The sequence below is a fragment of the Grampus griseus genome (assembly GCF_964374135.1).
Source record: "Grampus griseus genome assembly, chromosome: 20".
Classification (NCBI taxonomy): domain Eukaryota; kingdom Metazoa; phylum Chordata; class Mammalia; order Artiodactyla; family Delphinidae; genus Grampus; species Grampus griseus.
This window is the reverse complement of record NC_139014.1, coordinates 16,856,014-16,878,799: the sequence shown is the minus strand read 5'-3', so window position 1 is coordinate 16,878,799 and position 22,786 is coordinate 16,856,014. Positions and strand designations below refer to the sequence as shown.

At 39.0% G+C, this 22,786-nt stretch overlaps 1 protein-coding gene across 1 annotated transcript in view; it reads right to left on the bottom strand.

The window, feature by feature from the left end:
• The window catches only part of LOC309838581 (leucine-rich repeat-containing protein 37A2-like), a 28,276-nt gene extending 5,723 nt beyond the window's left edge, over nucleotides 1-22,553 (bottom strand). The window contains exons 1-7 of the mRNA XM_082679760.1: nucleotides 22,488-22,553; nucleotides 21,778-21,858; nucleotides 15,546-15,617; nucleotides 14,929-15,003; nucleotides 5,913-6,031; nucleotides 2,116-3,926; nucleotides 1,588-1,692 (exon numbers count right to left, since the gene is read on the bottom strand). Of these exons, the coding sequence (XP_082535886.1) occupies nucleotides 1,588-1,692; nucleotides 2,116-3,926; nucleotides 5,913-6,031; nucleotides 14,929-15,003; nucleotides 15,546-15,617; nucleotides 21,778-21,797 (2,202 nt within the window). The 5' untranslated portion in view covers nucleotides 21,798-21,858; nucleotides 22,488-22,553. The remainder of the gene's footprint in view (nucleotides 1-1,587; nucleotides 1,693-2,115; nucleotides 3,927-5,912; nucleotides 6,032-14,928; nucleotides 15,004-15,545; nucleotides 15,618-21,777; nucleotides 21,859-22,487) is intronic.
• Between the last annotated feature and the right edge of the window lie 233 nt (nucleotides 22,554-22,786).

Sequence of the window (22,786 nt, the reverse complement as noted above, 5' to 3'; positions counted from 1 at the left end):
TTACGGACCTCTGCTCAGCTCCATGATGTGCTAACTTTGGTGTTTCTCTCTTGGGGGGCTGCCTTTTAAAAAACTGCTTACCACTTTTGTGAGTTCTGAGGGGAGGGACCACTTTGCTATGGCCCCTAAGAAATGGTGACAAACCTCACAGGACTAGGATCAGGAGGGCTGCAGTATTCAGGGAAGGCTTTACGAAGACAGATATCTGAACTTGAGTTGGCTTTTCAGAGATTCATAGGACTTCCACAGGCAAAGCAAAATAAAGGAATTTTAGATGGGCAAAGGCACAGACCAAAGTAGGAATGGGTATGGTGTAACGAGCGTATAGTGAGGAGCCGCTTTGGCTGGAATGGAGGGAGGCCATTACAAGAGAAAAGGTAAATAAAGTAGGTTAGATTCGAAGGGTAGAATCAAGATTCTCAGCTTATTAAAACCACTCTTTTAATGTTAGCAACTGCCTGTGGGGAAAAGTAATAAACCATTGTGTAACCGAACAAAAGGTAAACAGGCTACCTCCAGGAATAGGCTACTATAAATATGACATACTTTAGGGTAGCCTGCTGCAGGATTTTACTTGCAGTGGTTTAATGGAACCTATCTACACAATTCCTAATACACCGGAGAAGAAAGATGCTAAGTAAACCTAAGGAATTGAAAAGATCACACTTTTATCGTTTAGGCATGTCCTTTTACCTCTCCCAGGGTGACTGATAGCTCCATGACTTTGGAGATCGTATATCTCTCATCATTTCAGCCAACAAGGAAAGAAATCAAAAGTAGAATGAGAGTGACTGCTGAGTACATCAAATCAGCATCGTTTTCTGAGTTGAAGGAATTTTACTATCATGTCAGCTCTGGCCTTCCTATAAACTTAACTTGTCAAAATAGTCCAATGGCTTGTTATCATGGATCCAATTCCATAGAGATTTCCTGGGAGTGGAGTTCCTTTAAAAATCCTGTGGGGACTTCCCTGGTGGCGCAGTGATTAAGAATCCGCCTGCCATGGGGCTTCCCTGGTGGCGCAGTGGTTGAGAGTCCGCCTGCCGATGCAGGGGACGCGGGTTCGTGCCCCGGTCCGGGAGGATCCCGCATGCCGCGGAGCGGCTGGGCCCGTGGGCCATGGCCGCTGAGCCTGCGCGTCCGGAGCCTGTGCTCCGCGGCGGGAGGGGCCACGGCAGTGAGAGGCCCGCGTACCGCAAAAAAAAAAAAAAAAAAAAAATCCGCCTGCCAGTGCAGGGGACACGGGTTCGATCCTTGGTCTGGGAAGGTCCCACATGCTACGGAGCAACTAAGTCCGTGCGCCGCAACTCCTGAGCCTACGTGCCAAGAGCCCGTACTCGACAACAAGAGAAGCCACCTCAGTGAGAAGCCCATGAACTGCAATGAAGCCCCAACGCAGCCCCCCAGAGAAAAAACAAAAACAAAACAAAAATACAAAAAATCATCCTAGGAATATACTTTTCAAGAAAAGAACAAAGTGTATGTCAGTCCTTATGACTAAAGAGAAGAATCAAGTAGTAGTAGGTGGAAAGGTGGATTTCATTCTCAGCTTGTGAGTTCTGAATCTGAATTAAGTATTGTCCTTACCTCAACGAGACAGAGAATTGTAACCCAAATCGTCACTACTGCAGATATGGATATTGCCAAGATGAGTCTGTTCTTATAGCCATATGCTGGAACTTCTTTTGTGAGCTAAAAAAACAAATAACAACTTTTTAAAAACAAGGAGATAAAAGGGATGAAAACTGACTATTCTTAAACCTATTCTAAACGCTAGCTAACTATTCTTAAACTACTATAAAACCCAATCCTTTCAGGCGAGTAGCTTCTGTAAGAACAAGCCAAATTTAATGTTGTTAATCTTATCATTAGCATTTTCTTCTACAATTTATTTATCTACAATTTATTTATCTTGTGTTATGTCCTTTTCTCGTCTGCCCCAGGAATAGTGCCACCTGTCTAAATGAGCAAAGTGAGAGATCACTGTCCTAGCCCGTTTCATGGCTGAAGATAAGATAGAGACTAGGAGCCCGTGGCATTCCTGCTTGGGCACGTTAATGGCGTGTCCTAAACTGAGTAAAAGTCCAGGTCCCATGTGTCAGGGGTTACCCTCACCTCACTTGACTCCTGCCCTTTCTGCTCACTCTGGGCTTCTGTGCTCTCACTGATATAGTTGTCAGCTTTCCACTGGTTCGTATCCCCCTCCGCTTCGGACACATTTACTTCTTGCTGCTTGCTGAGAAGCTTCATCAGGAGGCCTGTTCTAGAGATGAGGTTGGCACAGGCCAGCTGCACGTGGGTCTCCGAGCAGTTCATTTTTAAAGTCTGGATAACATGAGAAATGAGCCTTCGCATGTCATTGTTGGGGATGAGGGACCGTAGCTGCTGGTTTAGCTGAGTTTCAACTTGATCACCCGGGGATGTGAGCCCTGGGAAAGCGAAGCCTGTGGGCTTAGAGGATAATTCAGTGCCCGTGTTGTGGTACTCCCATCGTGTTTGGTTGGTGTGTTGAACAGTTGGCATACTGTTGTCTGCAGCAACAGTAGAATGTGCAGTGGACACGTTCCTATGGGTAGTGTTTCCAGGGCCGGTTCCTCCTGGCAGAGTAGAGTTTCCTGTGGAAATAATTTCTTCAGAAACATTTTGTGCAGTATTGTTTCCTGAAGTAGTGTTTTCTGTAGAAGGGTCTGAAGGAGAAAATAATTCTGGAAAAGGCTTTTCCTGAGAAGTCACTTCTCCTGAAGATGAAACAGCCTCTCGTGGAGGGGAATTTATGAGACTCCTCAGTACAGAGAACGGAGGGCTTGCAAGCATCATTCTAGTGAGTGAACTTTTCTTTCTGAACTTTCCACTCCTTTTGCCTTTGGGTTTTCTGTGGACCCGATGAGACCTAATTTTATGGAAGATGTATTTTTTTCCAGAATGTGAGATTAGTTCGAAGTCCTTAATGTTTCTAGTTCTAGCCTTTGCATCCTCTAAAACATGAAGAGTGTTGGATAAGTCTTTTGATGTGCTTTTAACCTCAGATGGGGATTTTGGAGGGATGGAGGCAGAAGGCCTGCCCTTGAAGTACTGTTTCTGGGAAGAGGAGCCTGCTGCCTTGTGTTCCTTTATGAATGAAGACTCTGCATTGGAGGACTTTCCCACCAGCTTCCTGGGACTCTGCACCATGAGAAGCTGTTTCAGCTTTCTTGGGGATGGCCTCCTGAGCCTTCTTTCTTCAGCAGTGTTCGCCTCAGATGGCTGGGCATTCTGTTTCCCCCTGACGCTCTCATCTCCCACTGCTTTGAGGTGCATTTTCTGTATGCCCCTTGGGCCCTTGAGGACCCTGTTCACTCTCAGCAGCCTTTCCTCTGTACTCTCAGTGTTTGCGAGGCTGTCTTTCTGTGGTTGGGCAGTTTGCAATTTCTTTTGAAAGATGTAGCTTTTAAACGTGGCACTTGAAATGTTGGAACGCGTACGCGTGGCAGGTTTTTCTTCCTTTTTAACCTCATCAATTTTTTCTTGAGTTTCTGCATCTAACAAATGTTCCACAAAATGGAGTTTCCTCAATTTGTTTTTATGAGTTGAATTCTTGGGTACAGGTTTAACAGAAGGGCTCCTTGTATTGCCTTTCAAAAGGCCCTGCGGCATATCTCTATCTGGTGTATTTGAGAAAAGAAGTTGAATGAATGGGAATAATGTTGATTCCACATCTCCTAGATTTCCCTCTGAGGTATAAGGCAGTATGTCATTTAGTGTACTGATAATATCACTTTTATTCTTAAAGTCCAGCTGCTCATTCATGAAGCCTGACAAGCTGACAGCACTTTTATCTGACGACGCCCTCTCGGACTCAATAGTCAGCTCAGTGGTGGTGTTCTTTTTCCGGGCTTGTAACACCTTCATCAACGATCCTTCTGCATTCCCTATAGATGTTTCTTCATCTGTCAAAAAAGAAGGGACTGTTTTTGATCATTGAACACTGATGGGACAGCTTTTTGTCAGTCCACAGCCAAATAAATTAGGAATCAGTCAAAGTTTGAGTGCCACTGAGGAGTAAAAGAAACCCACACTTAAGCCTATGACTGGCAACAACAAAATGTGAAAAGATATCTCTTGAAAAAGTGGCTATCTACTCAGAAAATTCTGTAGCGTGAAATATAGTAACTATGTTCAGGATTGCTCCACTGGTTCCCAGCGGCCAGTACTCAGAAAAGGCAAGGCTGGAAGACAAATACTCCCCTACTCAGCTGGACTCTCTGCAGGTCTACCGTGACTCCTCCCATTCACATACCCCATCCTGTCCTGCCTCAGAGGCAGAGGAGTGTGAGGCTTCCCCTCTCCACCCCCTCAGTGTGCTTGTGTTCTTGCTGCTATCACAGACGACCACGACAGCAACCGCCGCTAACAGGTCGTCATCTGGACATGTCCTTCTCCACCCGCCCACCGAGTCCTTTGCTCAGTCCCTGCTTCCATATATCCCAGCGCCCATAACACAAGGATCTATACAGAAAAAAACACTATGTCCGCCCTGGCTCTTTGCTAAAATTTGGGCAGGGATCTGGGGTATAAATTCAGAGATTTGCCAGATTATATGCCAATGTGGAATGTTCAACAAATCAATGGAATAATACTTGAGGTCTTCAACTGCAGAAGGGAACAAGCAACTTCTGTCAGATGGCTACTTTGCTTTCATTTCATTTTACTTCTAATGTTTCCAGCTTTACTTGGGGAACCGTCCAAAGCTTCTGACTGTGTGAAGGCAACGTGTACCATTGTGCAGGTGGGCTTCTCTTCCAAAAGGATTAAAAGTAGTTTTGGTGAGGGTCAGAGGAGGAGGGGAGGGTCATGAGAAAGGAGGAGCATGGGCTTGCAGAGAGCCCCAAACTGGGGACAGGAGATCGGGGCACTAGGGTCATAGCACTTAACACCTCTGATCTTGTTTTTTCTCACCTGTAAAAGGAGAGTAAAAATGCCTTTTCTGCCCACATCTGGGGGAGAAGGGAGTAATAATAATTAGTAAAGTTGTCAGGGGGAGTTCCCTGGTGGTCTGGTGGTTAGGACCCGGCACTTTCCCTGCTGTGGCCCGGGTTCAATCCCTGGTTTGGGGAACTAAGGTCCCACAAGCTGTGTGGCACGGCCAGAAAAAAAAAACCGTGTTGAAAAATCAGCAATATTGTCTTTATATAAGGTGCAAAGTGTTATTTGTATGATGTGCTCTAGATCACTGAAAGAGGCTTGTATTCAAGCTACCTGGGCATGAAAGTACATTTTGGAAGTCATCAAGTTAGTGCCAATAAATCTAATATATAGAAAAATAGTTGAAACCCCCTGAGTGTTTTGTGGATAGAAAAGCTTGAGATTCAGAGCAAGCTCAGAGCTAGACAGTCTAAGAATAAACTAGCTCTCCCGTCCATTAGAAGGGCTAGGTAGCAGCTTCTGGTTATGGAACCAGAAAATCTCAGGCTCCAAATAGGACATAAAACAGTATCACTTGTACTGTTTAAAAAATTGCAGAAACACACAAAATAAACAAAAATATATTTACACCTCTCCTATGAGACAAAGAGTACCTGAGACTTAATGTATATAAAATCAGTTTACAAAATGTGATGCGCTATATGAATAAGTTCTCATTTGCAGAGAGCACAGCATAGGATATGTGGTCATTAATGTGAATTCCCTTCCCCCTTCCATTCCTTTCTCTTGTTCCATTATGTATGCAGATCAGTTATATTAGCTTAATAATGTAACCAAGCATCTGATTTTTAGCAAGGGGGTAGTCCTTAGAAACTTAGGGAGCTGGAACTCTGAATGAATGAATTAAAACAATGCAATTACACCACTAATTTTAAAATTTATCATCATTGATTAAAAATAAACATTAAAAAATTAAATTAACAATTTATTATCCCGCAATTGAGACTCACCACAAGGTGTCACGTCTGTCAGGCATTCACTGTCACAACGCAGCTTGACTGTCTTACAGGCAACCTCAATACTATCTTTAAATTGGCAGAGGCAGCAGCCCATACGGTTAGGTAAGATCCTATAAATGGAAACACTGGTCATTAAAGTTGTGATAAAAGAGTTACTTGAGTAGGTAGAAGGGGGAGTCCAAGGCCCCCACAGACCAGTGCAAAAAGGAGTTCTTGGGGCTCATGGGCTGGAGAACAGGATAGGGGCCGGTTGGCCAATTGCTGCTCTTGACTGTTGTAAATAAATATAGAGGAGGAGAGAGGTGCCCAACAGAAGGATTAGGATGGCAGTAGGTATGGTATGCCTAGAAAAAAGGGAATAGGGATTAGAATTGGGGGACATTGATCTGTAATTTGATTCAGAAATATCTCCTTCCAACCCGAAAGCCTTTGGGTTGAGAGTACACAGGAAGAAGGCAGACTTCTAAGAAGAGTCTGAATAAGGCCGCACTTTCTGGAGTCCCTTTCTCAGTTCCTACTTGTCAGTAGTAATATATCAGAAGTTATTCTAGTAATAAAAAAGCATCGTGTGGTTAAACAATAACAGATATCACATTGGCCAAATCTAGACAAATGGAACATTCCAAAGAATAACATGATCATTATAATAAGGCATAACATAGTTAATTTAGAAAAAAGCACATGAGTTCATAATGATACTCAAAATGAAAAGTGGGGAGCTCTTCTCTATATAATCATGTCAGCTAATAAATGCAAAAGGAATGATAGATTAGGAAAGTGTCATTTTGCAAGTATCAATGTAATAATCGATTCAGACAAGGATTATCATTGATGCACAGTTGGGTGAAGAGTTGTTTGAAAGTAGGATCTCCACTGATCCCAAAGTATGGGACCTCATATTATTTATCAATTACCAAGGGGAAAAATAACTTCACAATGGAGAGATATGGAAGAAACCACCTTAATCAAGGGATCAGACTTAGCACTGGGCCACCTGAAGTGATGAAGTATGAAGAATACATCACCTATATAGTATTCTTCCCCAAAATATTTACTTTGAATCAAATGAGGAAACAGACAAATCCAGACTGTGGGGCAATTTACAAGACAACTGGCTTAGACTCTTCAAAAATGCCAATGTCATAAAAGACAAAAAAAAAAAAAAAAGAATAGCAGGGAAATATTCTAGATTAAAGGAAACAAAGACATGACATGCAATGCCTAATCTTTAATTGGACCCTGTATAAAAATAAAACAGACTTAAAAAACATTATTGGCTACTGGCCAAGATGAAGTAACAAGGACCAATTTAACCTCCCACCTGAAACAATGAAAGCATCAGGCAGAACATATGAAACAACAGTTTTCAAGAAACTGGACCTCAGGCAATACAGTTCAGTGATCCCCAGGAGATGGAAAATAAATGAACTGATACCTATAATAGCCCTAACTTACTTCTCTGAGTGAGTTTCCAGGTCATGGTACAGGGAAGAGAAGTCCAGGCTGAGACTGGTGGACTCCCTGACTGAGGAAATGGAGCTGAGAGTCTGGGAAAACCAAGGTAACTAGAGTTCACAAAGCAGAGTATGAGAGAGAAAAGAAGTGCACAGACAACGAACTCTGGGGATATGCAGAGGGATCTCTTGAGAATTCAACACAGTATTGGTCAGTACATTTGTGTGAGGAATTACTTGATGCCAGGAAAAGAACCACATTAATAATAAGAATAACTGGTTATCACACAGGGTTGTAGGAATAGTACCTGTTCCTACAAGTCAGACTGGAAAACCTCATGATACTCAGAAAGGACTTGTCTCAGTAGTTGCAAATAATGAGCTCCAGACTAAAGGCTACGTGGACTCCTACCCAACGAATCTTAACAGCTAGATGTAAAAGAATAAAACTGTTTTGAGTAACTTAATTTCACACAAAATAAAGCCCAAGCATTTTACAGGAATATAAATATATATAGCACACAATAAACTAAACTCACAACATCTGTTATCATATGAAAAATTGCCAAGCATGCAAAGAAGTAGGAAAATATGACCCATACTGAGGAGAAAAGGCAACCAATCAAAACTAACCCATAATCTACACAGATGTTAGACTTGGTAGAAAAGAACATTTAAAAAGGTATTACACATGGGGCTCTCCTGAGCCTGCGCATCCGGACTCTGTGGTCTGCCACGAGAAAGGCCACAACAGTGAGAGGCCCGCGTACCAGAAAAAAAAAAAAAAGTTATTATACATGAAGAAAAGTTATTAGAACTGTATTTCAGTTGTTAAGAAACCCAGGCTAAACACTGAAAATGTTAAGTAGAGGCATGGAAAATGCAAAACAGACCCAAATTGAGCTTCTAGAGATTACAAACAAAGTCTAAATGAAAAAGACATTGAATGAGGTTAATGGCAGATTAGACACTGCAGAAGAAAGGGGCAGTGAACATTAAGGCACAGTAATAGAAACTATCCAAAATGAAACAAAACGTGTAACAAAACAAAACAACAACAAAAATGAATAGAGCATCAGCGAATTGTGCAACAACTTCAAGTGGTCTAATACATGTGTACTTAGAGTCCATGAAGGAGAGGAGAAATACAAAAAATTGAAGAAATAATACCCAAAATTTGTCCACACTGGTAAACACTATAAACCCACAAAGTCAAGAAGATCAATGAACTTTAAGCATAAGAAACATGGACAAAACTACACCAAGGCACAAAAAATAATCAAATTGCTCAAAACCAGCAATAAAGAAAAAAGTTAAAAGCAGCCAGAGGAAAAACCTATACAGTACATACAGAGGAACAAAGATAACAATGACAGGAGAATTCTTGTTGGAAACAATGTAAACGAGAACTCAGTGGAATAACATCTTTAAAGTAGTGAATTGAATTCTATCAACCTAGAATTCTACACCCACAACTGTCAAAACAAAAGCAAAATAAAGACTATCTCAGACATACAAAACCTGAAAGAATTCATTACTAGTAGACTTTCCCTATAAGAAATGTTAAAAGAAGTATTTTTAAGCAGAAGGAAAATGTCACCAGATTGCAATATGTATCTACACAAAAGATTAAGAATACTGGAATTGGGACTTCCCTGGTGGTTCAGTGGTTAAGAATCTGCCTGCCAATGCAGGGGACACGGGTTCGATCCCTGGTCAGGGAAGATCCCACATGCCGCAGAACAACTAAGCCCGTACGCCACAACTACTGAGCCTGCGCTCTAGAGCCTGTGTGCCACAACTACTGAAGCCCATGCACCTAGAGACTGTGCTCTGCAACAAGAGAAGCCATCCAATGAGAAGCCGGTACACCACAACGAAGGGTAGCCCCTGCTCGCCGCAACTAGAGAAAGCCCAGGCAAAGCAAAAAAGACCCAACGGAGCAAAGAAATAAATTTAAAAAATACTTTAAAAATTTTTTTAAAGGATTTTAGGCAATCAATATATGTCTCTGACCACAATGGAATTAAATTAGAAATTTAAAATGCTGAAAAAGCTCCAAATATTTGGAAACTAAACAACACACTTCTGAGTAACTTTGTGGTCAAAGAAGAAATCAAAAGGGAAATCAAAAACTATTTTGAACTCACTGAAACTGAAAACATATTATGTCAACATGTGGGATATTGCTAATGCTGTACTCAGCTTCCTCAACTTCCACCTTAAACTGGAAAAACGAGAGCAAATTAAGCACAGAGTAAGAGAAGAAAGAACACAATAAAGGTCAAAGTAGAAATAAATAAACTGCAAAATAGAAAAGTACTACAGATATTAAAAGGATAATAAGAGAATATTATAGAATACTTTATACCAATAAATTCAATATGAAATGGACAAATTCTTTGAAAGACATGCACTACTAAAGTTTATTCAAGAATAAGGATATTAAAGAAATTGGATGTGCAGTTTAAAACCTTCCAACAAAGAAAGCTTCAAGTCCAAATGGCTTAACTGATAAATTCTATGGAACATTTAAGGAATAAAATAATGCCAATTCTACACAAACTCTACCAGAAAGTTGAAGAGAAGGGAATACTTCCCAACTTATTTATAAGGCCAACTTTCACTATACCAAGATTAGACAATGACATTACAAAAAAACTATAGACCAATCTCTCTCATGAACTCAGAGGCAAAAATTCTTAACAAAATTTTAGCATATCAAATCCAATAATATATAAAAAGATGATACATCATGACCAAGTGGGGTTTATCTCAAGAATGAAAGGTTGCTTTAATATTTGAAAATCAACTTACCCAACTTACTACACTAAAAAAGAAAAATCAGGACATCTCTGGTGGGGCAGTGGTTAAGAATCCACCTGCCGGTGCAGGGGACATGGGTTTGAGCCCTGGTCTGGGAAGATCCCACATGCCATGGAGCAACTAAGCCTGTGCACCACAACTACTGAGCCTACGCTCTAGAGCACGTGACCCACAACTACTGAGCCCATGTGCCACAACTAGTGAAGCCCGTGCACCTAGAGCCCGTGCTCTGCAACAAGAGAAGCCACCGCAATGAGAAGCCTGCATACTGCAATGAAGAGTAGTCCCTGCTCGCCACAACTAGAGAAAGCCTGCGTGCAGCAAAGAAGACCCAATGCAGCCAAAAATAAATAAACAAATTAAGAAAAGAAAAGAAGGGAAAAATCACATAGTCATTGCAATAGATGCAGGAAAAGAATGAAAGAATCTAACATCCATTCCACATTAAAGAAAAGAACAGCCCTCAGTAGACTAGGAATGGAAGGAGACTTCCTCAACTTGATAAATGACTTCTACAAAATACCTAACATCATATTTAATGGTGAAGGACAAAGTACTTTCTCTCCAGGATCAGGACAAAGGCAAGGCTGTCTGCTCTCATTACTTCTATTTGACATTGCACTGAAGGTTCTAGCCAGTGCCATAGGGCAAAAGAAAGAAAAGAGATATTCAGAATGGAAAGGAAGAAGTAAATCTATCTTTATTTGCAGATAACATGATTATGTAGAAAACCTGATAGAATCTACAAAAATGCTACTGGAACTAATAAATGAGTTTATCAAGTTTGCAGGGTACACGATCAACATACAAAAAGATTAATTGATCTCAACAAACAATCAGAGATCAAAGTTTTAAAATACTACTTATAATAGAATCAAACATATAAAATACTTAGAATGAATCTGACAAAAGATGTAAAAGACTGGCACACTGAAAACTGTAAAATGTTGCAGGGGGAAATTAAGGAAGACCTAAATAAATGGAGAGATATAAAGTATTCATGGATCAGAAGATTCAATATTGTTGAGACATCAATTGTCCCCAAATCGATTTATAGATCAAAATCCCAGTAGGCTTTTCTATAGAAATTGACAAGCTAATTCTAAAATTCATATGGAAATAAAGTTTAGAATAACTAAAACAACTTTGAGAAAGAACAAAGTTGAAGAGCTAACAGTAACTGATTTCAAGGCTTATGAAACTACACCTTCAAGACACTGTGATAGTAGTGTAAGGACAGAGAAAAAGATCAAAGGAACAGAATAGAAAGTTCTGAAGAAGAAAGATGTGGAGAACTGACTTTCAGGTTCAAAAGTTTTTAAGTGGAGAAACGATAGTCTTTTCAACAAATGATGCTGGAAAAATTGAATATCCAGGTGCAAAAAGAAAAAAAAAAAGAAGTTTCATCCAAACCATATACAGAAATGAACTCAAATTGGTTCAAAGATCTAAATGTAAAACATAAAACTATAAAACTTCTAGAACAAAACAGGTGAGGGCTTCCCTGGTGGTGCAGTGGTTGAGAGTCGGCCTGCTGATGCATGGCACACAGGTTCGTGCCCCGGTCCGGGAAGATCCCACATGTCGCGGAGCGGCTGGGCCCGTGAGCCATGGTCGCTGAGCCTGCGCGTCCGGAGCCTGTGCTCCGCGGCGGGAGAGGCCAAAACAGTGAGAGGCTGGCGTACCGCAAAAAAAAAAAAAAAAAAAAAAAAACAGGTGAAAAATTTTATGACCTTGCGTTAGACAAGATTTCTTAGATACAACACCAAAAGCATAATCCATAAAAGAATAAAATAGATAAATTAAACAGCATCAAAATTAAGAACTTCTGCCCTGCAAAAGACACTCCTGAGAGAACAAAAAGATGAGTCACAGAATGGGAGAAAATACTTAGCAACTTACATATTGGATAAAGGACCAATTTCCAGAATATATAAAGAACTCTCAAAACTCAAGAAAAATATAGATAAAAGATTCAAAGATATACAGATGGAAAATAAGCATATGAAAAGATGTTTGACATGATTAATCATTAGGGATGCCACAGTGAGATACAGCTACACACCTATTAAAATATGTAAAATTAAAAATATTGAGCATAGCAAATGTTGGCTGCAACGTGAAGAAAATGCAGCTCTCATACACTGCTGGTAGAGATGTAAAATGATCAAACCACTATGGAAAATAGGTATTTTTTAAAAACTTAAACATACACTTACCAATGATCCAACCATTCTACTTGCAGGTATTTACCCAAGAGAAATGGAAGTACACATCCACACAAAGACTTGTACACAAATATTCATAGCAACTTTATCTGTAATAGACAAAGACTGAAACAACTCAAATGTCCATCAATGGTGAATAGATAAATGGTGGTACATACATATAATGGAATACTATTCAGCAATAAACAGAAAGGAATTACTGATATATGCAACAATATGGATGAAGATTAAAATAATCATGCTGAGTTAGAAGCCAGTTAGAAAAAAGTATACCCTGTATGATTCCATTTCCATAAAATTCTAGAAAATGCAGACAGAAAGCAGATCAATGGTTGCATAGCAACTGGGAAGGGCGAGGAAAGATGGGAAGGAAGAATTACAAAGAGACATTAAGAAACTTTCTGAGGTGATGGACATTTTGATTTTGGTGATGTCTTCATGGTGTGTGTATGTGTGTGTGTGAACACAGATTACTGTATGTCAGTTATACCTCAAAAAGCTTAAAAGAAATGATATTATATGAGAGAGCCAATTGGGGAAATTTGAATAGCAAATCTTTATTAAGTAATATTATTGTGTAGGAATTTAATTTATTTAGTACTGTGTGTTAGCAGTATTGTCGTTACATAGGGAAATACTTTTTAATATCGAGAGAGAAGGGCATCTAGCTTACAAGAGGGGGATCGCAATTGTGGCAGATGCTGTGGGAGGCTGAGGAAGATGAGGCTAGAGCAGTGACCAATGTGTGACGGCATGGTGAAGACAGTCATTGGTCAGCTGACCTGACAAAGACGGTTGGAACAGACTGCTAAATGCAGGGCCCTTTCCACATACTAATTCATGCAATCCCCTCAACTAGCCTTGGCATAACAGAAGGTTTCTATTAGCTTCCCATATTTTAAGGGGGATGGCACAATTTAAGGTGCAGTAAGTTGTGTAATAAACTGTCGCAATAGGGTCCTACAGAAATAGTTATTTAAACTGCAAAAAAAAAAAAGAAACTTGACCCTTCCCTCACAACATATATGAAAATTAACACAGAATGAATCATAGACCTAAGTGTAACTATACAACTTCTGGAAGGAAACATAGGAGAAAATCTTTGTCATTATGGGTTAGACAATGGGGTCTCAGAGAAAGATTTCTTAGATAAGACAGAAAAAAGCACAAACCATCTAAGAAAAGTTGCTAAGGGACTTCCCTGGTGGTTAAGACTCTGAGTTCCCAATGCAGAGGGCCCAGGTTAGATCCCTGGTCAGGGAGCTAGATCCCACATGCATGCCACAACTAAGAGTTCGCATGCCACAACTAAGAAGCCCATGAGCCACAACTAAGGAGCCCATCTGCCGCAACTAAGACCCAGCACAACCAAATAAATAAATTAAATAAATATGAAAAAAAAGAAAAATTGCTAAATTAGAGTTCATCAAAAATTTAACACTTCTAGTCTTCAGAGACACTTTAATATAATGAAGATAAGTCACAATCTGGGAGAAGATATTTACTAAACACTTATTTGAGAGAAAGGACTTTTTCCATTGCTTTTTATATAAAGCACTCCTAAATCTCAATAACAATATCCAATTAAAAATGAATTTGAACAGACACTTCATTTTAAAAGATATTTGCACATGAATAGACACTCAACATCACTCACCTATTACAGAAATGCAAAATGTGGCAAAACCACGAGATGCAACTACACACCTACTAGAAAGGTTGAAATTTTTTTTTTTTTTTTTAATATAAGAATCAGGTGAAGATGTGGAGCAACTGCAACACTCATAGACTGCCAGTGGGGAAGCAAACTGGCACAGGCACTTTAGAAAACAGTCTAGCAGTTTCTTAAAAAGTTAAATATGCAGTTAGCATATGATAAAGCAATCCCACCCTTAGGGATTTTACCCCAAAGAAATGAAAACATATGCTCGCACAAAACATATGTTCAGACACACATGTGACTGTTTTCAGAGGCTTTGTTCATAATAGCCAAAAAATGAGAAAAAACGCAAATGTTCATCAAACGATGAATGCGTAAACAAACTGTGTATCCACACAACTAGAATACTGCTCAGCAATAAAAAGGAATGAACTACTGACAGGTGCAACAAAACAGATGAATCTCCAAAGAGACTGGCTCAGTGAAAGAAGCCAAAAACAAAAAGCTACATACCACATGATTTCATTTATAAAATATTCTGGAAAAGGCAACATTATACGGACAAAACTCAGATTGGTGGTTGCCAGGGGCTGGTAGAGAGAGGAGGATGGATTGACTACAGAGGGACACGAGGGGTCTTTTGGGAGTGCAGACGTTTTCTTTACTTCAGATGTGGTGGTGGCTACAGAACTATACGTTTGTCAAAACACATCACACTGTATATTTAAAAATAGTGAATTTTGTTAAATGAAAATTATACATAAATAAACCTGACTTAAGAAAATAGTAAAGCTAAAAAAACAATTGAGTGAAAATAAACGTAAGGAAAATCAACTTACAGTTTTTCCAATTCAAGGGTCATCATGAGGATGCTTTCAACTGTTGTAAGTGACACTTGTGTTGTTCCCATGTCTCTGAAGGAGAAGCCCAAACATGCGTGATAGAAAACCCAAAGACAAAAGTTCTAAACTTAAAAAGATACTTAACATGTGATTACTTCAATGCTGGCTTCTTACTTGCCATAGATGATAATCCAAAACAGCTCTTACTGAAGAAATTTAAATTTGCATCATCAAATTAATGACCTTGGTGCTGAACAGTACCATCATTTTCTATTATCCTGATTTCTCATTTTCAATTGCATCTATCTCTTTTGATCACTCTTTTTTAAAAAAATAATATACCCTTTATTCCTTTTTTCTTTCTGGGATAAATAATATTCCTACATGCATCTACATGTTCCATATCTATATGTGTTCTTCAACACTGTTCTCATTCTCTGCTGGCTGTCTTACCCAAATATATTCTTTCTTAATCCCTTTCTTTGCCAATAACTCTTATTTTCAATAACCCAGTTAAAATCTAAATTATGTCTTTTTAGCTGAAGTACTCAATCTTTGACGAAAGTAAAAAGGAGAAATTATCTCATGAGCCATGAAACTGTTGCAATACTTACAAATATTTTAATGCTGGCAATTTAAAAAGATGAGAATCTTCAACTGTTGTCAAAGGATTACGATTGAGAATTCTGAAAAATGGAATGGAATTAAAATTATCTGCATTTTCAATTACTTCTATGAAAGCTTATATTCATTTTTTTTGGTACGGAACTGGAAGGTTAAAAAAAAAGTCATTTTCTGCCTTTACGTATAAATCACCCTTAGAATCTGTAAAACACTCTTTCACTGGGAATTACCCAGGTCTCTAGATGATAAAGTGGAGAAGAGAAACAAGCAAACAAACAATAAAATAGAAAAAAAGTGGCTAGCAAAGAAAAAATATGCCAAAGGACTCTTCAGGTTAAAAACCCTCGAAGTGACTATGCTGGTAGGAAGCCCTTGCTCTGTAAAAAGTACTATTTCTAGTGTCCTCCATAATTCAAGGTGTTTGTCTTTCATCTCTACCAATTTTTTAAAATTTCATGATTTACACTACCCAGCTAAAGACAAAAATAGGGCTAATTCCTTGGTTCTGGAGCCAAAGAAGAGATAAATCCAAGAGGAACTGGTGAAAGCCATACTCCCATCACATAGTCCCATGTGTATTCTTGTATCATAGCCTTTGTTACTGTGTATGTAATCACCTGTTTACTTGTCAGTCTCCTAGATTGTCAGCAACTTGAGAGCAGAGACCACACTTATTGTCATTATTATTCCTGTGCCTGACATAGTGCCTAATATTTGCTAGGTATTTAATAAATGTTTGCTGAATAAATAAATAACATTTTGTTTATATATCAATAAAACAAACAAATTAATTTTGGGGAACAAAATTTTATTCCAAAATCCTGGAATAGATTTTCTTATTAGTTCTTTCTTTCTTTTTTCTTAGTTCTTTAAAACAAATAAGGGGGGCTTCCCTGGTGGCGCAGTGGTTGAGAGTCCGCCTGCCGATGCAGGGGACGCGGGTTCATGCCCCGGTCTGGGAAGATCCCACATGCCGCGGAGCGGGTGGGCCTGTGAGCCATGGCTGCTGGGCCTGCGTGTCCGGAGCCTGTGCTCCGCAAGGGGAGAGGCCACAACAGTCAGAGGCCCGCGTACCACACACACACACACACAAAAAACAAATAAGGGGGGGAAAAACCCAAAAAGAAACAGGAAGAAAGAAAAGAATACCTGACTTTAGGTTAACTCTACTCAAGAATTATTAGCTTATTTTTGCAAAATATTATAAAGATAATCATCAAAAGTAATATCTTTTGGGTTGCCAGGCATCTGTGATCAGCATTTAACATTTAATCCTCACAGTAACCTTATATGATATATATATTACACCATTGTACAAATGAGGAAACTGAGGCACAGAGAAGTTACATAACTTGTCGTAAGTCATCAAGCTAGTAAGAAGCAGAGCTAGAATTTGAACTTAGTTCTGACTCTAAAGCCTGTGTTTAACCTGAATGAAAAAAAAAGGGGTGTGTGTGTTAAAACATCTGTTACTTTAACCTTAATTTGCAGAGCACTAAATATAGAAATACCTTTTCAAACTTCATCTCCCCATCTGGGAAAGCCTCTATGAGAATTATATTTTCTCTATTTATTTATTTATTTCTCTTTTTATTTATTTTTTCCTTAATCATCTCTCATGATATTTAATTAGCGTATGGACGTTGAGACTTTATAGATTTTTTTAAAAATTGCAGGAAAATCAGTAAAAATGATGGAGGAAGGACATCTGAAAATTCATCCCTCCATAGAAGCAAAAATAACAATAACTACAACAACAAAACTGGCAAAAATGGTCACAATCAACTTCTGACCAATCACTTTAACCAACATGCTGGCAGGAAATTGGGGAGCAATTTCTTCAAGGAAAACAAATTAATTTTTGTAAGAAAAATGAGATCTGTGTTGCTTTAATTTGTCCTTGAACTTTGCTCTCTATGCCAGTGGTAGCCTTGAAAAACAGCCCACATCACTGGTACCAGAAGGAGCAGCATGGACTGGGAGGGCCTTCAAAGCCTCATTCCCAAAGAACTGTCATTGTTTTACATGTCTGGTGGTCCCCTGGAAGACCTCACTTGAAAGGTTTGCCTTTGACCTGACTCAGAGCTGTCTAGTGAGAAAAGCCTCTCCTCAGCTGGCATTTCTGGAAAACATTTTCAAGCAAATATTTTAACATGGCGGCTGCATGAGGCAATGGGTAACAGTTGGGTGCAAAAAACAGCCCAACCGAAAAGCTTAAAAAGAAAAGCTGAGGAATGAGATGTCCACAGAGACTTTGAAATGTTCCACTGTATTCCTGGGAAACTGGAAGACCACAAGACATATTCCTGGGAATCTAGGAAAATAACTGTTAGCATTAATAAATGAGTTCAGCAAGGTTGTAGGATATAAGATCAATATTATTTCTACACACCAGCAGTGAGTAATCCAAAAATGAAATTAAGAAAACAATTCCACGTGTAACAGCATCAAAACAAATATAACACTTATGGAAAAATTTACCCGAGTGCAAGATTCACACTGAAAAGTACAAAACTGTTGAAAGAAATTGAAGAAGATCTAAATAAATATAAAGACATGCTGGATTCATGGACTGGAAGATAATCTTATTAAAATTTCACTACTTCCCAAATCGACCTATGGTTCCATTGCAATTCCTATCAAAATCCCAGCTGACTTCTTTCCAGAAATTGCCAAGCTAATTCTAAAATTCATATAGCAATTTAAGGAAACAGAATAAACCAAAACAGTGTTGGTAAAGTACAAAGTGGGAGGACTCAACACATCCTGGTTTCAAAACTCAGTTCAAAGCTACTGCAATCACAGTGTGGTACTGGAATAAGAACAGACATGTAAATTAATGGAACAGAATAAACCCTCATGTATATGGTCTATTGATTTTCAACAAGCATGCCAAAACAATTCCATGTGGAAAGAACAGTCTTTTCAAATGATGCTGGGACAACTGTACATCCACACACAAAATAATGAAGCTGGACTCCTACACTTCACACCGTATATGAAAATTAACTCCAAATGGATCAAATATCCAAATGTAAGAGCTAAGGCTATAAAACTCCTAGAAGAAAACACAGGAGTAAATCTTTATGACCTTGCATTAGACAACAGTTGTTAGATATGACACCAGAAGCAGAAACAACCAAAGGAAAAATAGATGAGTTGGACTCCATAAAAATTAAAAACGTTGTGCTTCCAAGGACACTATCAAGAAAGTGAGAAAACATATAGCATGGGAGAAAATACTACAGGTGGGAAGAATAAGATGCAGTTGGGAGAAGAAAAGTATACTACTTGCTAGGTGTGACAATCTCAAAATTTTGAACTATTACAAATAAAACAGCCACCCTGAATCACCCCAAAGGGCAGACCCAAGTTATTTTTGTTTTTAGCGTTTATGCCTTTGTAAATCTGAGAAGCAGCCAGGATTCTAGTACATAGCAAAAAGTGATGACAGCACCCTGACGTGTGTAAGCTTTGGTGTGTACATAGCTATCTAAAGGAAACCAATGCTAGCTGAATGGGGGAGCATTAGGGCGGCTCTGTGACCGCAGCTCAATTTGCCTTCATAGTGTGGCCTCACCTCCCTCATTGATATTCTCAACAATGGGGTAAATAATTCAATAGGGATAAGGCTTTGATTTTCCTCTTATTCTCTCTTAGGGCTTATGTTCTTGGTACAATATTGATGTACCACAGACAAGCCAGAATGTGAATGTGCTCTGACTGGTTAAGTTACATAGACTTTCTACATTGTAGAGTTCTTCAGTTCCTAAAATCATGGAGCTTGTATTCTTAGAACCAATGAAGTGACTAAAAGAATTTTTAAAAATAAGCCATCAGTCTGCACCTGCGTAGGTGAGTGAACGAGAAACACTTTAAAGCCAGAAAAAAAAAGTATACTTAACATTTAGGATTATCAACCACTGCTGGTTTTCCATAATATATTTCATTCCTGATTTTATCTGAAAGAGATATGATTACTACCACCATTCAAAGAGTGGTACTTTATTAATTAATAAGCTCTTGGCTCATCTTTGAGGTAGATTTCGGATTTAAAATAGACTACCACACTGCTAACTACTTCACCTTATGCTTGTCAATAACATCGAGGCGTCATTCAAGAAACCCACTGTCTTATAATTACCTGAAACCTAGTGATGAATCAAGGTTTTGTGGGGCCTGAACCTCATCTACTTTGGGAAATCATATCTAATAAAAACATGCAAAGTTATGAATACAAAAATCGCTAGGACCCCTCTCAAGACCTTGCAAGGGAGCTATGCAAGTGAGGAGCCCTGAAACCTAAGCTTCACTGAATTCATAAATCCACCTCAGCTGGGGCCCTTTTCCAAACTTATTTAATGCAGGCAACTTATAAACACCCCAGTAATATGTCATTATAGGTAGTAAAATGACCTAACTCGAGGGTGGCATCTTCCCTTGGTGGCTTCCCTTTGGAAAGAGATGCAATAAAGTTTATATCTCACCATGGCAAATGTTTCCTGAAGCAAATTAGCTTTTCCTATTAGAAAGACTTAGCCCAAAACAAAGACTTACTATACTGTGACAATCTTTTGAAAGTAACTGTGAACGACTTTTAGGAGTACAGTACTAATTTATTTCCAACACCAGATAGTTCTGATTCTTTCACTACCTTTTTCTGTCATTTAAGAGGCACACAAATTCCAAAGGAACAAGTTGGTGCCTCTTCCATCACAAATCTTTTCTAACCTACCACCCATTTTCTACTTCATCACCCCCCTCCCTCACCTTGTTACCCTGCTGCATAGATGCTACAATGGCTCTCATATATGTTTTCCCATCAACATCCATCTTTCTCCTTCCAGTATGAAAGTTTCTTGGGGACAAAGTCCCTGCCCTACGCGTGTTTGTATCCCCAGCAGTTAGTACAGTGCTGACACAGAGTGGCATGGCACTCAGGGAATGTTTTTGAATGAATTCATTAATTTTTAAACTGTGATTTATTTATTTATTTGTTTATTTCCACAATGTATTTTCCTGTGTTGCCTACATAACTATAGTGAAACGCAGATTCTTATAAGGAACTCTTGGTGTTATAGGATGTTTAGGAAAGGTGGTGAGTTTAAGAGGTTGTATTGATGCTACTAAAACCTCCTGGTGAAGGGATGTCATGAGCCTGCTCTCCCTTGTGCTGGCAAAAGAAAAACTGACCCTTGGTGCTCTCTCCCCAAGACAGGCATCAGCAAACTAACAAGGGAAAGGAAGGAGGCCGCCGAAGATAGGCATGTGCAGGAATTGCTAATCCAGCTCCAGACACAGCCTCAACACCTTCATTAACCAAAGTGTGTGAACTGTGTGAAACTGGATTTCTGAACCACAAGACAGGGAAGAGAGTCTTTTCCAAAGCCAGGTGTAGAAGAGCCCTTTACCTTGAGTCTAAAATCGCCTTCGGGCCACTGAACGTACCCACTATCATTTCCTTGTGTCATGAGAAATCGCAGAATTTTTGAGCTGAAGGGGTGTAAAACCCACACTTCTTATTGAAGAGTAGTCAGCAAAGGAAGTATATTGAATTAGGCTGCAACAATGTATTTTCCTTCTATTTTTCACACTACAGCTGAACACAAACAACGTCTTTTTCCATACCGCAAAGGTTCCTACTGGCCACAGATAATTCACTTCAGAGATATATGCTTTTTGAAAAATAATGTTCTGGGTGGCTGGGGAGAGCCCTGTGGTGGGTGTTCAGAAATTCTTTCTGCTTAACCATTTAAAAGAGCTAATAATGCTTGGGGAAGCACCCACACCTTATGCTCCTGAAGAATTCAGTGCTAAACTTAGTTCTTTGCAGCTCTGGGTTGCATACATTTTAAGCAGTTAGGAACTTTGCACATGAGCAGGAATCAAAGTTAAATTCAAAAGTGGAACTTCATGGACCACTCACATAGTGGAGAGGCATCAGTGGGATTCCATGACAACGCTAATCTGAGCGTTTTTGCTTGGTGCCTTTTATTGCCCGTGCCAAAGATCAGTACTATGGAAAGCAGAGCGTTTCATATATATGAGTTAAACAAGTCTCTTGGCCTCTTTGTACCTTAGTTTCCTCATTTGAAAAAATAATAAATGGCTCTCGAGACATACTTTCCAGAATTCAAACTGGGCTTACACCCAGCTAACCAATAACTGCATGGTGTTTTTACACACAGTTTTTTACATGCATTCATCTTCTATTTCACTTACAACGTGTGTAAAAAGCGCATTCCATGCCAGGCCTGAAACGTTCCAAAGCTCAGTTCTGTGAGTAAATTGCAACCAAGATTTCTACAAAGAAAGACACATGCAAAAGAAGAAGAAAAATATATATTCTTTCAGAACAGTTATCGTTTGGCAATAATTCTAATTTATGTATGATGAAACATAACATCACTACTCCCTCCATACACTAATGAAATCTCACTGTGGAAGATATTATGATTTATACTTTCAGGATTATATATGTGGTGCATTAGATACAAAATAGTAAATGCTCATTAAATACTTGTGTTAAGTGATCTTTATTTCTCTAGAAAGGCAGCACTATTGACATTTTGGGCTGGATAATTCTTTGCTGTGGGAGGCTCTCCTGTACTGTTGGGTGTTTAGTAGCATCTGTGGCCTCTGTCCACTAGATGCCAGGAGCATATACAGTTCTGACAAGCAAAAATGTCTCCAGACACTATCAAATGTCACCTGCGTGCAAAATCGCCCTGGTTGAGAACCACTGCTCTACAATGATTCACTCTGATCTGTGTAATAACTCTCACACTAATCTTTGCTAGAGACAAAAAGGATTTGCTACAAAATTTTAGCAGGAATTTTAATCATATTTCAAAATGAGTAACAAATTAATTTTAGAAAAAATTAAGCTTTATAAAAACGCCAAATATAATGAAGTTATAGTTGTAACTTACATAAACTGCAAAAAAGGTAGTGGTTCAAATGTACGTCTTTCGATAGACTGTATTTTATTGCAGGATAAATCTCTACGAAAAGGAAAAGGAAAATATTGCCTCAATTAGCTTTTAGATATCTAATTAGTAGGAATAACTAGTAGAGGTTAGAATGATAATAATAAATAAGAAGCTTTGGTCTAAACTCCAAACCTTAGGAATTATTATTTGAACCTTCCAGAGCCCCTAACCCTGCCTTCACCTCTCTTAAGAGTCTCACCTTCAGGATCTTCATAAATTAAATATACAACTATAGATCT